The 16,058-nt window shown below is 43.9% G+C and overlaps 1 protein-coding gene across 6 annotated transcripts in view; it reads left to right on the forward strand.

Annotated features, from left to right (window-relative positions):
- SBF2 (SET binding factor 2) overlaps positions 1–13,155 on the forward strand; it is a 522,324-nt gene extending 509,169 nt beyond the window's left edge. For 4 of the 6 annotated variants that reach the window (XM_014782916.2, XM_004418425.3, XM_087433227.1 and 1 more), the window contains 7 exons: positions 1,845–1,972; positions 3,135–3,368; positions 4,453–4,557; positions 5,990–6,183; positions 6,870–6,957; positions 10,220–10,351; positions 11,384–13,154. In XM_014782916.2, coding sequence (XP_014638402.1) covers positions 1,845–1,972; positions 3,135–3,368; positions 4,453–4,557; positions 5,990–6,183; positions 6,870–6,957; positions 10,220–10,351; positions 11,384–11,482 — 980 coding nt within the window. In that variant the 3' untranslated portion in view covers positions 11,483–13,154. Of the gene's footprint in view, positions 1–1,844; positions 1,973–3,134; positions 3,369–4,452; positions 4,558–5,989; positions 6,184–6,869; positions 6,958–10,219; positions 10,352–11,383 lie in introns of all 6 variants that reach the window. The other 2 variants (XM_087433230.1, XM_087433231.1) reach the window with 1 other exon arrangement.
- The last annotated feature ends 2,903 nt before the right edge of the window (positions 13,156–16,058 follow it).

A 16,058-nucleotide genomic window follows, 5' to 3' on the forward strand; every position in this document is an offset into this window, starting at 1 on the left:
AGCACCCACCCCTTTGGGCCATAATGATCACATTGGGAAATATTTGTAAATTTCTTAGCATAGTTGCCAGAACATAGTAAGCACTCAGTGAATTTTAGACTTTATTATAGTTTTTAATAACAGTAATAGTTGTAAAGAGTAGATTCTGAAAGTCAGTCAGCACCTGTGAAAACATTCCCCAAGAGGGTTTTATATTCTTACTTTTGTTGTTGTTTAGGGAGAGGGGAAGGGAGGATACACGTGACTATTTTTGTTAAGAAAATAAGCCAATTTTTAAAAATCAGCTATTTTCATGGGGCCACCCCATGGCGTAGTGGTTAAGTTCAGCACACTTTGCTTCAGCGGCCTGGGTTCACAGGTTCGGATCCTGGGCCCGAACCTACACCACTCGTCAGCCACACTGCAGCAGCAACCCACATATAAAGTAGAGGAAGATTGGCACAGATGTTAGCTCAGGGCTAATGGCCCTCAAGCAAAAAAAAAAAAAAAAAAAAAAACAGCTATTTTCAGGTTATTATATGTGCCTGAATATTCATAAAGTAGACTCTTTTAGTGGCTGAAAATATTTACTGATGTTCTCAGTTTAAAATATGAAATCAGGAAATACTGCTTTCCAGTGCATGCTATTAAAATTGTCTAGTGTGATATTTCATACTTTCGGTAAGGGAGACAACACTGGTGAGACCATTTCCCATCCCGTTTATACTTCCAGACCTTTGTTGACTCATAAACTTGTCATTCCACACATCATAATCAGAAACCTTAATTTCTTAAGCACCGTGTGTTGGGAAGGCATTAAGTAGAGCTGGTCACATTGGACATTGGCGTCACTCGGAGGACTTTTAAAATGACTAATATCTGGGGTCCGTCCTCAGAGATTCTGATTTAATTGGTCTGAAGTAAGACCTAGGCATTGGGGTTTTTTTTTAAAGCCTTTGGTTTTTCTAATGTGTGGCCAGGGTTGAGAACTACTGCGCTGGACCTCTGCAGTTAAAAGGTAGAGAAGAAAACATTAATTAGTCTGGGGGGGGCCCTCATATTATAGGATTTTGTGCAGCCTTGGACTTGAGACACTTTTTGCTGATAAACTGGTAAAGGTCTTGTTGACTTTTGACTGTGTCACTTCGTTCAAAGCAAGACAGCACTGTTAAGAGAGGCACCCTTCCTGGCCTTTTAAAGAAATACTTCCTGCCTCACCTTAACACATCTTCCTCTCTGTGAGTGGAGTGGGCTCATGTGAGTAACAGATTGACTGTTTGAAAGGTGCAAAGATAGTGTCAGAAAATCCCTGAAGTGCTCCCCCTAAATTCATCTTTTGTTTTTAAGTCACCCAGGGATACAGACCACACCCTTCTGTCATCCAGAGTATCCATGACCATGATTTGTGGTATATATAAACTACTAAACAAGAAAACACTTTAAATGGCTTCATAATAAACAGCCAACGACTTAAAAAATAAACATAAAATTATGTTTTTAACTGAGTTTCATCAAATCAACACTAAGTCCTTACATCTTCTCTTGAAAAATGTGTAGACTGTCTCCTGGCATGGACCTCTCTGAATCTAGATATACATGTAGGATGTGGTGTGGAAGGGAGTCGTGATGGACTGCAAAATGCTTGGGAAAAACTTAGATGTTTTCCTTCCATTTGGATTTGTTTCCATATAGCTCTGATGTTCATTCCTATCTTTAGCTCTGCAGTTATTTTCTAAAGTTTCTGTACATACATTGCTGTTTCTAGAGCCGTAAGAAATATTCCATTTTTCATCTGCTACATGCATCATACTTTCAGGTGAACTGTTGATTTATTTGACTTTTGTTGAATTTTTTTGGATTTACAGGAACTTTATTTGATGATAAAGGAGACAAGCATGCCAAAAAAGGGATTTGTATTTGGGAGTGTATTGATAGAATGCACAAGAGGAGTCCCATTTTCTTTAATTATTTGTATTCACCACTAGAAATAGAGGTACAGTAAGAAAGCATTTGTTTCATTTTCTGAATATTTTGTGTTAAAATTTTCCCTCCTTTTGATGTATGTGAGCTGTTTAAGCTTTTTATAAACATTTGACTAGGTTTCATCCTAGAAACTATTTAAAAGTTTGGTACCCTATGGGTTTGGGTTATGGTGGAATGGAGACTGTTCACAATATTCTTGACCACAAAAATTAGGAGCTGGCCCCCAAAACCTAGAAAGGATAACTTCAAGAAAATCAAAGCAAGACAACTTTCCCTAGGAAGAAAGAACAAACAAAACTTGAAACCTCAACAGGTCGTCTGAGCTGAAAAATCTAAAATACTTTAGAAAAGATTTCCCTAAGTCCATTTGTACCAAAGCCATGGAAGAACTCCATGGGAAGCAAGGATGTTTGGAGACCAGCCCAAGAAGGATGACATCTCAGGGGCAACCGTGCTCTGCCACATTTACATGGAATAGGCTCTGGGATGGAACAGACTGGTTTGATAAGGGGTACTACCTTACTCCGGGGCAAGAAGGCCTCTGGTCTTTCTCCAGCTGCACCCTCCTCGTGAGGTGAGGAGTTCGAGAAACTAAGTTTCCATGCTTAGATGCCCCTCCTTCTTCTAAACCATGCTCTGGTACCTCAGAATTCCTTGCCCGGGTTCAAGTTCCTCACTAGACTGCTTCTCCAAGTCTCTTTCCCAAGCCAGTGCATGCACCCCCAGGCCCAAAAGGCAGCTAAGAAGTAGCTGTTTGGCGGGAAGTGGGCAGTGTTTAGCTGCGTGTGGTATATACACACATTCATAAAAGACCCTCAGAATATAGGACACAGCCGGGGTGGGAGGAGCGTGAGGTTAGGCCAAGGACTGGGAGCTGGGACCAGCTTCCCCAGTGCCACCACTTTCTGATGTAGAATCTGAGGAGTCCAAGAATTCTCAGTTTGAGCCTGGCCTTCCAGGTCCTTAGGAAGTTATATTTGTCCAGGTAGGAAGATAGAACATATTTAATAGTATATCTTGATGTATGATGTTTAAATATTTAGACATATGATGGTTGAACCTCCATTCATACTCTTGTCCTTGCCCTGCAAATATTAGGGGCTGGCCTGCCAATAAGTTTGGAGTACTTTGGGGTCAAAATGAAACTACATTTCAGAATTTTCTTTAAACAGGCCCTGAAGCCCAGTGTAAATGTCTCCAGCCTCAAGAAGTGGGATTACTACATAGAGGAGACCCTTTCCACAGGACCTTCATATGACTGGATGATGCTGCCCCCCAAGCAGGTCCCCTCCGAGGACTCTGACCTGGCTGCAGGAGCTGGGCCCCAGAGCCAGAGGAAAACAGTGTGGCCGTGCTATGATGATGTTAGCTGTACTCAGCCCGATGCTCTCACCAGCCTCTTCAATGTAAGTCCGCCATGTGTAGACACACACCTAGGGCACCATGGCCCTGGAGGCACCTGAGGCCTCAGGAACCAGGCTAAGTTAACTGGTCACAGACTTCTGGACATGGCTCTTCTTACTCTGGGCTAGCATTATAGGTAGCACTCCAGGAGTATGAGGAAACCAAATTTGCTCTCCAGCATCAGTGGGACCAGGTTCAGCTACTCGAAGAGAGTCTCCATAAAATGAGTTTTCCAGCATTATGAGAAAGCAGTCGAGCAAATGGAGCAATTTGCAGCTTTCCAGCTGTTGTAGCTGCCCAAGCAGCCTGAGTTAGGCCTGGGTTATGGCTTTTGTGGGTGGCTTACTTCCTCTGGTCAGAAGTGTGGGTAGCTGAGGGCCTGATGGGAGTACTGCCAACAGTCTCCTACAAGGAATATTCTGGAGTGAAACCATCCTGGCAGTAGCCACCCTGATGAGAGCAGCAGCCCTGAGGAAAGGGTTTGAGCCCTGATATGGGCCAAACAGTTCCTGAAGAGTCCTCTCCGCCTGGTTTTCTGACCAGGAGGATCATGCTTCAGTGAAAGCACTGCACAGAGGCGGCTGCTTTGATCTCTAGCTTCCCTGTCCAAAGAAATTTGGGCATTCCTTGGGCATTTCTTGGTTCATTCTTTCCACATGTGGTTTGACTCATAAGAGTTGAGGGGTTCCTCTGTCAAGGATGGACTTCTCATCTACCTCGGCTATTAGGGTTTGGGCACCAGCCCAGTGCTCGACCTTTAGTTGTGGCCATCAGATTTCCTATGGGCTGGCCAAGGGTGAAGGTGTTTGGGATACATATTTCATCTTTCTATTTAAGCCATTCTGTACAAAAAGCCCTGGTTACAGATCCTGATAAATCATCTCTGCCACAGTGCATCACACCAGCCAGAGCTCCCGCCACTATTCCTGGCTTGGGAGACCTCAGAGGCCCGTGTTTACCGCTGTCTTCAGCTGCCCTCTGGCCACGCTGTTCATCTGGGCCCTGTACACAGATGTGGTTCTGGGGCATATCCTGATTTCTGTGAAATACTTGTCTGTCAGAAAACTCCTTTTAATTACTTTGCAGGAAATCGAAAGATTAGAGCATAAATTGAACCAAACCCCTGAGAAGTGGCAGCAGCTGTGGGAAAGGGTAACCATGGACCTTAAAGAAGAGCCCAGAGCAGACCGTGTGAGTTGGCAAAACCCTTCGAGGGCTACTCTGAGCTTTTTGAGGTGCTAGGTCAGGTGGGGCCCACTGCCACAGGCAACCCAGGTGGGTTAATGGCCAAAGGAAAGCGTGGGAAGGGAGGGGTCATGGCCTGGGGGTCCAGGGCAGAAAGTTCCACATGACTGAACACTTCCTGAGTGTCTCACTTTACCACAGTGACATAATACTTATGTGTCAAGGCCCTGTATCCAGGGGAAATTACTGGGTTCTTTTCTATCTCAGTGCCTCTGTGGTTTCAGCTGATTTTCTACCACATGAGGGAGGAGGGGAATGCCAAGACCATGTTTGCTCCAGAGAAATAATCAGAGAAGATAAAATATTTTAAAATGACAGAATAGGCTGCTTTCCGTTGTTCACACTCCCTTTTCTATTTCTGAATTAAGAAACATTTATCATAAAAACATTTTAAAACCAAATACTGTTTTCTGCATCTCACACCCCCTTTTCTGTTTCTGATTTAAGAAACTTTTATCAAGCATGTTAACACGTGCAAGTGATTGTGCTGAGCACCGTACACACATTAGCATCCTCTTTAACCCACAGTGAGGGAGTGGTGTCCCATCTCCTACGTGAAGGGACAGGCACAGAGATCACACAGTACTTGGTACAGCCACCAGTCAGACCCACGTCAGACTGGGTCCAAATGCAACCGAGGGAAGTTAGGACAGGTGAGTGTGTGAAGAGCACTTCAGAAAGAAGAGGTCAGCAGAGTGAGATGTCACAGAGGGTCCAGGACAGCGGAGTGTAAAGGAAGCCTCTGAGTGTGAGAGGGAGCCTCTGGGTGCCATCTCCTGCCCTCAAATGGCAGTTCAGGAGCTGGTATCAGACAGACCACAGGTGGATGTCTTTCTGCTTTTTTTCCCTGAAAAATAAAATAGTTTCTTGATTTTTTTTTCTGATTATGAAAGTGAGATATATTTATTCTTTTAAATAAGACAATACACAGAAAGTTATAAATAGAAGACAAAAATCACCGATAATTTATATCCTAGAAATAAACCACTATACTGTCAAACTTGTTTTATCATTCTAAACATACGTATAAAAGGGATTTACTATACATACTATTTTAAACCTGCTCCCTTGTTTACTTACTGTGGCATACATGTCCTTCCATTTGTCACTGTATATAAATCAGCAACATCATTTTCAATGGCTAACAAGAAATCCATTGTATGGAAAGACGTTTTTTTAACCAGTCTCTTAATGATAGACATTTAGGTTATTTCCGATTTTTTACTATTATAAACAACTCCAGGATAAACATCTCTGTATATAAATTTGCTTATTGGTCTAGTTTTCTCCTTGAGATAAATTTCTAGAAATGGAATTATTAGATCAGTTGCTTAAAGTCTTTGTAAAGCTTTCCTAGCTCCTGTTCTGTCTTTTTCAGCCCCAGAGACACCCTTCGGGCTCCCCAGGAATTGTGTCTACCAACCTACCTTCCTATCAGAAGAGGTCTCTGCTGCACCTCCCAGACAGCAGCATGGGGGATGAGCAGAATGCCAGCATCTCCCCATCCAATGGAGTGGACCGAAGAGCAGCCACGCTGTACAGCCAGTACACGTCCAAGAATGACGAAAACAGGTTGACATGCTGAGCCCTGCCGGGTGGCTGAAAAAACACACCCCACCCTGCTTAAGGCGACAGCACAGGCCCTTTAATAAGCTAGGCTGTGCGGTACAGCCTTCTGTAAACTTAAAATGGATTTGTTTTAATTCTTTGTTTCTGTTTTAAATGCGTTAGATGGTTCTTTGAAGAGGAAAAATCAAAATTACAACTAAAATAATGCCAAGAGGTTGTAGTTATTTGTGGTTGAGTCCTGATTGTTATTATCTCACGTCTGCCAGATCTTTTGAGGGAATAAGTGTTAGTCAGCACTTTTTTAGTGGCAGACATCAGAAATCCAGCTCATGCTAGCTCAAGCGAAAAGGAATTTACTCCCATAAACTGAGAAGGCCAAGGTTATGCCAGTTTCTCACACAGTGTCTTCAGGCTTCAGTCTATGTGCCAGCTCGGCTCTCTCCTGTGAGTTGCTTGAATCCCAACATGGCACAAAAGATGGCTACTGAGAGCTCCAAACCTCACAAGTTTGGTAACTCCAGCAGAAAGAGGCAGGTCTAGTAGAAAAATTCTACCAAGAACTCTAATTGGCCTTTTTCGGATTATCTGGGGGAAATAGAGACTTGACAAACAAAAACAACAGACATCCTCTTTAAAGCATTTTTTGAATGAAAAATCAAAATTAACTGCCTTGTCATCATTTCTTCTAGGTCCTTTGAGGGAACACTTTACAAAAGAGGGGCTTTGCTGAAAGGATGGAAGCCCCGTTGGTTCGTTTTGGATGTAACAAAACATCAGGTAATACTGTCATGGCCTACAGAGATACTTTCTTTCTTGGCGTGGCTCCGTCCTGGGCTGTCGTGTGACTCTCAGCAGATACGTCCCTCATCTGCAGGCTGCTTTCCCAAGGCCACTCATACGCTGCCCGGGGTCTCCTCCATGTCCCTGAGCCAGGGCAGTAGCCTTCTGAGGAAGTTCCAAAGTAGCCCTGCCTGGTATGTGCAGGCAGAGGCAGTGACAGCAGAGCCCAGAGCATTAAGAACAATTTTATCATTAGTGCTGTCAAGTCGATTCTGACTCCTGGCAACCTTGTGTACAGCAGAGCAGAACCCTGCCTAGTCTTTTTGCGCCATCCTCTCACCTCCTGACACTATATCAGACAACGCTCTGCAGCTATTCATAGAGTTTTCGTGGCCAGTTTTTCCAGAAGTGGGTGGCCATGTTCTTCCTAGTCTGTCTAGTCTGGAAGCTCCACTGAAACTGTCCACCATGGGTGACCCTGCTGGTATTTGAAATACCAGTGGCATAGCTTGCAGCATCACAGCAACACACAGCCGCCACAGTGTGACAACTGACAGATGGGTGGTGTGGTTCCCTGACTGGAAACAAATTGGGGCCGCAGCAGTGAGAGTGCTGAATCTTAACCACTAGACCGCCAGGCTGTCATTAAGAGCAATAGAACTCCGCTTTTTAATGCTCAACTCTCTCTTGCTGCCTGCTCTTAAAACCCAGGCCGGGGAAGACTTGAGGTTTTCAATGTGCTGCATACCACACGCACGTATAGAGGCTGCGCCTGTGAGCACTCCCCAGAATACAAATGACCTTCATCCTTGCAACATAAAGCATCCATTCAAAACTGAGGGCATTAATTTATTCAACAAACATTTATTTAACACCTTCTCTGTGCCCATCACTGTACTGGTTACTAAAGAAGGCATCGTTATCCCTCAGAGATGGCAGCAACAGAGCAGGGAGTGGGCCCTGAGACAGGCAGAAGGGGATGTGCCACCCAAACCTGGAATTCACAGTGGGCAAGTACTGGCCTGGAGCTTGCTGACCATGGCAGGGAAGCTTTTGCCCGTTGTTAGGTTCTTAGCTATAGCTGTAGCAGCTCCTGCAGTCCTCAGTGTCACAATCTTTGTTCCAGTGACCTCAGGAGAGAGGGATCCCTACCCAATCCTCAGTCCCTCTGCACCTTTCACTAGGAGAGTCACGTGGCCTCCCCTGTTCTGACTGCAGGCCTCACTCTACCTTGGAACTGACGAGTCAGCCTTGAGGCAGAGGGTACACATTTTGGTTCTCAATGCATTCATCTCTAAAATGGAATCTGTTGGGAAAGATGTGAACTGTTCCCCCTATACAATGCTCTGGTTGGGACTTGCATCTAGAAGACTCCTTCCAGGTGAAGACTTTCCCTCTGCTCAAGGGGTTTCATAAAGGTTACGCAGAGTCTTTGTGGAAGAATATAGAGAACTTATTTTCAAACATGCAATGGAAGCCCTTTTTAGGGAGCTGTACTTTAAAATAACAATGTCTCTGAAATCATACAGCCAACACTGTGTAGAAAAGTTCCATTAAACCACTAAATATAACATGGGAGAATGTCATAATTTTTCTGTAATTTACAATTACGTCAAATTATACTTGCATTCTTACCAATCTTTTGGCTTCCTTTAACGTGCAGGGTATACAGTTTTTCCATTTAGCCCTACATATACCATGCCCGAAGGGAGAGACAGAGAAAGGTCTGAGGCCAGAACCACAGTGACAGAGGCACCAGACACATTCCTGCTGCATAGATTAGAGAGTGAGATCCAGACTATGGATCAATAGGTCTTTTTCACCAGCAATCTTTGATTTTTAAAAATACTTTTCTCATTCCAAAAGTAATACATGGTTGTTACACCAAATTCAATCATCTCATAAAGATGGAAAAATCCCCTGTGCCCCAACTCCCAGGGATAGCTACTATTAACAATATGATATCTATTTCTCTAAATAATTTTCGTATGTATAGATGTATATGTATGTATATATAGTTTGGGTTGCTAGGAGGGTTAAATGGGTTATATACAAAAACAACCAGAACAGTCCTGGCACATAGTAACCGCTCAGTCAAATGTTAAGCTATTTATTATGTTTTTCAGAAATCATTTTATATCTACATGCTATTTGGCAACTTACTATTTTTATATAATGTATCTTGAACATATTTTCCTGCCAGTTCGTATAGATCTTCCTTATCATATTTGTATGTACAGTATTCCATGTTATTGATGTACTATCATTTAATGAACCAATACCCCGCTGAAAGACAGATAGATCTTTTCAATTTTTAGCTGATAAAAACAGTGCTGAAGGGGGGCCAGCCTGGTGGCATAGTGGTTAAGTTCGCGTGCTCTGCTTTGGCGGCCTGGGGTTCACAGGTGCGGACCTACGCGCCACTCATCAAGCGAGATGGGCACAGATGTTAGCTTAGAGCCAGTCTTCCTCAGCAAAAAGAGGAGGATTGGCAATGGATGTTAGCTCAGAGCCAGTTTTCCTCACAAAAACAAAAAACAAACAGTGCTGAAGGAAACCTCTTCATCCATGTATCTTTGCCTGCTCGTGGGAGTGTTTCTGTAGGATAAATTTCTAGAGGTGGGAAGAGTGTATCAGTAGGCATAAACATTTTAAATTTTAGTTGATATTGCCAAATTGTTCTCCAAGAATTTCTAACAAATTATATTCCCACTAACAGTGTTCGAGAGTACCTAGTATCCTACATTCAACCTGGATATTATCAGCCATTTTTCTTAAACTAAGTGAAAAGTGAAATCTCTTTGATTTCATTTACTTTTCTTTGATCAGTGAGTTGCTCATCTTTTCAAATGTTTGTAGGTCATTTGTGTTTCTTCTGTGACTTGCCTGTTGAGATCTTTTGACCATTTTTCTAGGTTTATCTTTTTCTTATCACTTTCTAGAAATTCTGTGCATATTCTAAACATTAACCCCTTTTTTATATGTTACATATATTTTTCACAGTTGTTAGTTGATATTTAATTTTATTTTTTAATATGCAATACATTTTTTCAAATTTCAAAAAATACATGTCTTTTTTCTCTTTTCTCCTAGCCACCTAGTGCTCCTTCTTAGAGGCAACCAGTGTTTTTAATTCTTGTCCATTCTTCCAGGCATAATTTAACAAGATACAGAGGAAAGTATTCAAATGCAGTTGGAAAATCCATGCCATTTTTCTTTCTGTGTCTCTTATATCCCATCTGTATCCTTTTGGTTCCAGCTGCGATACTATGACTCGGGTGAGGACACAAGCTGTAAAGGCCACATTGATCTGGCTGAAGTAGAAATGGTCATCCCTGCTGGCCCCAGCATGGGAGCCCCGAAGCACACGAGTGACAAGGCTTTCTTTGATGTAAGTTGATCTTACGTGTCTTTTCCTAGCTCTGCCTGCACATGAATTCTTATAATCCATCCACCTCCAAGAATTATGGGGCCTCAGAGTAATTGGTAGTGACTACAGATGGGTCACAGACCCCCTGACTATGGGAATTGCTACAGAACTTGAGCTCAGCACTCTTGATCCCCAAACCTGACCTCTCCTAGCAGTTCATATGTCTCGGAAAGGCTACACATTGCTTTGCACAAAGGATTCCTTCAAAAGGTGTCCAGCCACACACATGGAAGCAAATGAACTCATTGTTAAATATTGTTAGTTATTTCACTCACCACCTACTGTCAAGAACAGATGCTACTTCCGTCATATCTAGTGGTCTTCATGCTTCACCGTCCTTAGTCACACAGGATGACTGTCTCCCCTAACATCTTCAGCAGCCCTTAGGTGGGCCTTGGGGCATTTTATGGCCAAATGATAGAGGACTTATCTAGTCCCCAGAGCCAAGCAGGGCTTCATAAGGAGCAGATGTCATACACCAGGGCCCTGCTCAGGCCATGAGGCCCTTTCTCTGACTCTGAGTTTCCAGTGGGGCCCCAACTGAAGACCAGAGAAGGAGATGGAAGAGGAACATGAAATCCAACTTTATCCTGGTGTGGATGAGTCTCAGGCTTCCCTAAGGAGCACAGGGAGCTTCCTTGGCACCTTTGCTGTGTTGGTGCAGTGCATGCAGTGCTGTGGCTGCAGAAGCTCCAGCCATCCCTGAGCCTCCTCCTTAGTCAAGGAAGGCCCCAGGAGGATGCAAAGTAAGGCTCTCCTTGTGTGTGTCCTTTTAATGCAGTACCCTTCTGGCAAATGTTAATCTGCCATGGGGATGTTAATCATCCCCTGTGACTTTGGGGACCAGAAAAGTAAAGTGACTCTAAAGGCAATGACAGTAGGTAGTGGAGGGAGAGAAAATACAGAAGTTCTGGGCAGTACGAGAGGGCAGGTCCCAGGGATTGATTCGCACACCTGCCCTTCATCTCTGCTTCTCTTCATTTGGTTTTGTAGCTCAAGACCAGCAAACGTGTGTATAACTTCTGTGCCCAGGATGGACAGAGTGCCCAGCAGTGGATTGACAGGATCCAGAGCTGTATCTCTGACGCCTGATGCCCATGGTCAACCCAAGCAGAAGAGGGAGGAAGGACTCATGCTGCCAGATAGAAAAAGAGTGCATGAATCCTTGAGGAGCTGACAGCTTCCTGTTCAGTTCTGATGAGTCATCCCAGGGCCTGAGGTTCTCCTGGCCAGTCTTACCCAGTCCCCTCTTTCAGCAGTTGCTGTGTCTACTTAGCCTGAGTGGATGTGTCACACAGGTCTAGTCAAGAGCCCCAAGTATTCCCTGTTTCTTGCACTAGATTGTTCTAACTGGGTCTTAGTGGTTAGGCATCAGAAGAATGCTTCCTGAGCCAACTGTCCTCCATCCCCTAGACAAAATGGCTACCACCTACTTGGGTCCTTGTTCATGAAAGCTAGATCATTTTTGTTCTCCAAGGTCATAATTTCCTTGGAGAGCTTTCTGACAAGCAAAAATCAAAACCCTCCAAGATCATCATACATTCGGCATAGAATAGGTTTCCCATCAGAGGCTCCTACTCTTACTGCCTGGCCTTAGAAATGCTCAGTTCTCTGGTGCTGCCAAAAGGTGCTTCCATAATCCCTGCTCGGCCTCTGGGGTTGACAGGAAGAACACTGGTGCTCAGTGGCCGGCAAAGGGGAGCACAGGGGTTATCCTGGTGGAAAAAGATCATCCAGGGAATGATGTAACAGTGACCAGGCCAGTGCAGGAAAACACTGAATTCTCTAGGCCAAAAGTGCCCTGAGGACCCAGGACCTTGTGTTCCTATGTATTCTTCTGCTCCCTGACAGCGTCTTACATGAAATAACATTCAAAAAGCTGAATGCACTAACCCATGAAACAAACTTGCACTGAGCTCCTAATGAAGTGGAGATTTTGGAAGGACAGAACCAGCTGTTCATGACCACCCCACACCTGTGACAGGGCTGTGCAGACCACTGTCGTGCTGTGCCGAGATTGGATACCCACCGTTTCTGCACGGAACAAGAAGAACTGTGTGCAGACTTTCTTCACTCTTGATGATAACCTTGTGTTTGCTCAGCCTGAGATCTGAGGAGTGCTGTCTGTTCACGGTGAGCAGAAGCAGCACCTCTGCTATGGCCACTGCAGCCAACTGGAGTCAGAGGTAGCTAAGGTCATTGTGTTTGTTCTGAAATGTTAATATGTTAAATATCAAACTAATATTTCAAAAGTCTGTATATATGATTTCTATATCCTTGTTTTTCAGATAGTCTGCTTATAATTTAATATAAAATTAACTAAACTGATTCATTCATAAGATTTCGGTAATAAAATGGTTTCCTTTTTAAAAAATAAAAAACCACTTTGTAGATTAAAAAGAAATCAGATTTTCAAATTTAAAATTATCCACACATTAGGAAATAGAACTGTGTTAATATATAAGAAATTGGGAGATAGTAAGAATGAAGGATTTTTCTATCATTTCCATTTTATAAATTGCCACCTGTGAAAATGGGTTTTGCACATTATTTGTATTTTTTCTTTGTATATGAAATAATTTTTTGTACTTTGTAATATATGGAGCCCATTGTACCTTCAGCTATTTGAGACTGTACACAGTGCTTCTTTTGTAACTGGATTCCTTTAACTTTCATGAAGGCATTACATGCCTTACATTCACTAACCACCTTGAATTAAATTTATTTCTTAAGAAAAAGAATCCCTCATTACTGTGAAGTAAAGTTCATTCTGCAGCACCTAGTGCTCAGGAGGCAGCATTCAGGATTGATACGTGGAACTAAAGGTTCAAGGGTAAAACACAGCACGACCCATTTTTGCCTTGGTTCTATTAATGTCATCAGTGCCCTGTGCTCAGGAAGTAGCTAGAGACACTGGACATGTTGGCATGAGCTTCTAGGTTCTAGATGCACTGCTGCAGAGTTTCAGTAAGAGACCTGAGGCCACCACTCCCACCCTGTGCCTCTAATGAGCTGTGTGGAATTGGTTAAGTCCTGGGTCACAGTTTTACTGCCTATGGTATGTGGCAATTGGTGAGAATTTTAAGCAGGAGACATTGAACTCTGGTTGAGTAGCAGACTATTCTGCCTCAGGAAATTGTTAAACAGCACAAATGAAGGATCAGTGATTTCAGCTCTGGACAGCACTTCCTCTGCTTAAGCCCTTGGAGTTTACCTTGGAGACCCTGGCCACATCTCAGCATGTAGCCAACAGAACGCAGGTTCTCATCTCAGAGCTGAACCTCTACGTCTTTTGATATCCTGGAGCCCTCTCTGAGCCAGGCAAAAAGGACCCCCAAGAGCCACAGAGGCTCAAGGCAAAGCAGAGACATCCCCCTCCTTGAGCCTTCAGATTTCCTCAGTCTAGGGAGCTCATGTGATCCAGGCAAAGGCCCTCAGGCCTTCGCTGGTCCCAGGTCTCTCTTCCTAATGACTGGCCCTGGGACCTGCCGTTCTGCCCCTGCTGTGTCCCTGAGATTTCGTCAGGAGGGAAACAACTGGGCTTGGGGGCTGAGCACAAGCTGTGTTCACAGTGTCAGAATCCAGATGCCCTTCCTTCCTCAGGTCTTAGCTGTGAGGGGGAGAAGGGCACTGGGTTCCAAGGAGGAAAGACTAGGGCCGTGCGCCCTGCAAGAGCCTTAACAGGGTCCCTCCTCTCCCGTAGCTCCTGTGACAAAGCCTTTCTACATCAGGGCTCCTGGAAGATGTGACCCACAGGACCACATCAGTGCAGGCCCCTGTCTGCAACCCATTTGGCTCAAGTCCTTTATTTTCAACCCCTAAACCCCTCCACCTGCCATCTCCATTCCAGAGCTAGAGCTTAAACTGTTAATGGCATGGCAGGTTTGCTTTTCGATGGAAATCGACATTTCTAGATATTTTGTCAGGAGTTCTTTTAAGGGTCGTTAAGTAACCCCATCATCCCGTAGAGAATTTCTGGAAGATCTCAAGCTGATAACCAGGAGGTGCCCTCAGCAATGGCAACCAGAGCTATGAATTAGCAGAGAAGAAAGCAGTATGGGCCGGCCCGTGGCTTAGCGGTTAAGTGCACGCGCTCCGCTGCTGGTGGCCCGGGTTCGGATCCCGGGCTCGGATCCGGGGCGCGCACTGACGCACCGCTTCTCCAGCCATGCTGGGGCCGTGTCCCGCATACAGCAACTGGAAATGTGTGGCTATAACAGACAACTATCTACTGGGGCTTGGAGGGGGGGAATAAATAAATAAAATCTTTAAAAAAAAAAAAAGAAAGCAGTATGGACAATTAGATGGGGCTTAGGCAGCACCGTCAGGTAAATATAGAATGCTAGCTGCTTAGGTATCTTTTTTCTAAAAGTAAAAAGAAATAGATGAAGTTCATTTTAATTACATATTTTATCTTATTTTTAATAATATATTTAACCCAATATGTCAAAATTATTATTTCAACATGAAATCAATACAAAAAATTATTAATGAAGTCTTTTATATTCTTTGTTCATTCTGAGTCCTCAAAATCCAGTGTGTATTTTACACTTACAGCACAGCTCAGTTTGGACTAGTGTGTTATCTTGTTTCTGACACCACTTCTCATACCAAATGCATGTCATTTTTCCACACCAATTCTCCAATTCTCGGACACCAACTGGGTGTCCAACAATGTCATTCAGTTCCGACAGTAACTCCCCAGAGTTAGTGCAGACTCCACAGTTTAGGACTCAGTCCCACAAGACTGCCCCCACTTTAGATGCACGTCCCAGTGGCCATCTATACTTCTGACCAACCAGCTATAAATTTGGGGGTTCCCATACCCCTCCTCAGGTTCAATAATTCTCTAGAAGAACTCACAGAACTCAGGAAAACACTTTACTTGTGTTTATCGGTTTATTATAAAGGATACAACTCAACAACAGCCAAATAGAAGAGATGCGTAGGGCAAGGTATGGGAGAAGGAGTAGTGCAGTGCTTCCGTGCCTCTCAGGGCATGCCACCTTCCTGACACCTCAGTGTGGTCACCAGCCGGAAGCTCTCTGAATCTTGTTCAAGAGTTTTTATAACTCATTCTCCAGCCCCCATCCTCTGCCCAGAGGCTGCAAGTTCCCACCCTCTATTCACATGTTTGGTCTTTCTAATGACCAGCCTCCTCCTGAAGCTATGGGGGCAGGGGGCACTTCACTCCCATAAATGCAGGTGTGGTCAAAGGGGATCCTTATGAATAACAAGAGACACTCCTATCACTGGGGAAATTCTAAGGGTTTGATGGACTCTATGCCAGGAACCTAAGACAAAGACCAAGGTTTTTTTTTTTTTAATTACACCACAACTAGCCACATTTCCAGTGCTACTGTACTAGACAAAGCAGATTTAGAGCGAGTAGTCTGCTCACAGCAGAGCCTACAGTGGGAAGGGCTGGGAGGCAAGAGATCTGGGTGCTGGCTCTATTCTAATTCACGATATGACCTTGAACCAGTGACCTAACTTTGCTGGGCTTTGACCTATAAAATGAAAGACCCAGACAATCTGTGATTTTGTGATTCCAACTCTTAACTTTGCAAGGACTCCAAACTGAGATTTAAAGGATTTGCTGAAAAAGACCAAATCATCTAAATCAGTGCTTCTCAAATTGTAATGGAAGGAAAGCAGGGGAGGCTGG

This window comes from Ceratotherium simum, chromosome 7 (genome assembly GCF_057802395.1).
Source record: "Ceratotherium simum simum isolate JZ-2026a chromosome 7, ASM5780239v1, whole genome shotgun sequence".
NCBI lineage: Eukaryota > Metazoa > Chordata > Mammalia > Perissodactyla > Rhinocerotidae > Ceratotherium > Ceratotherium simum.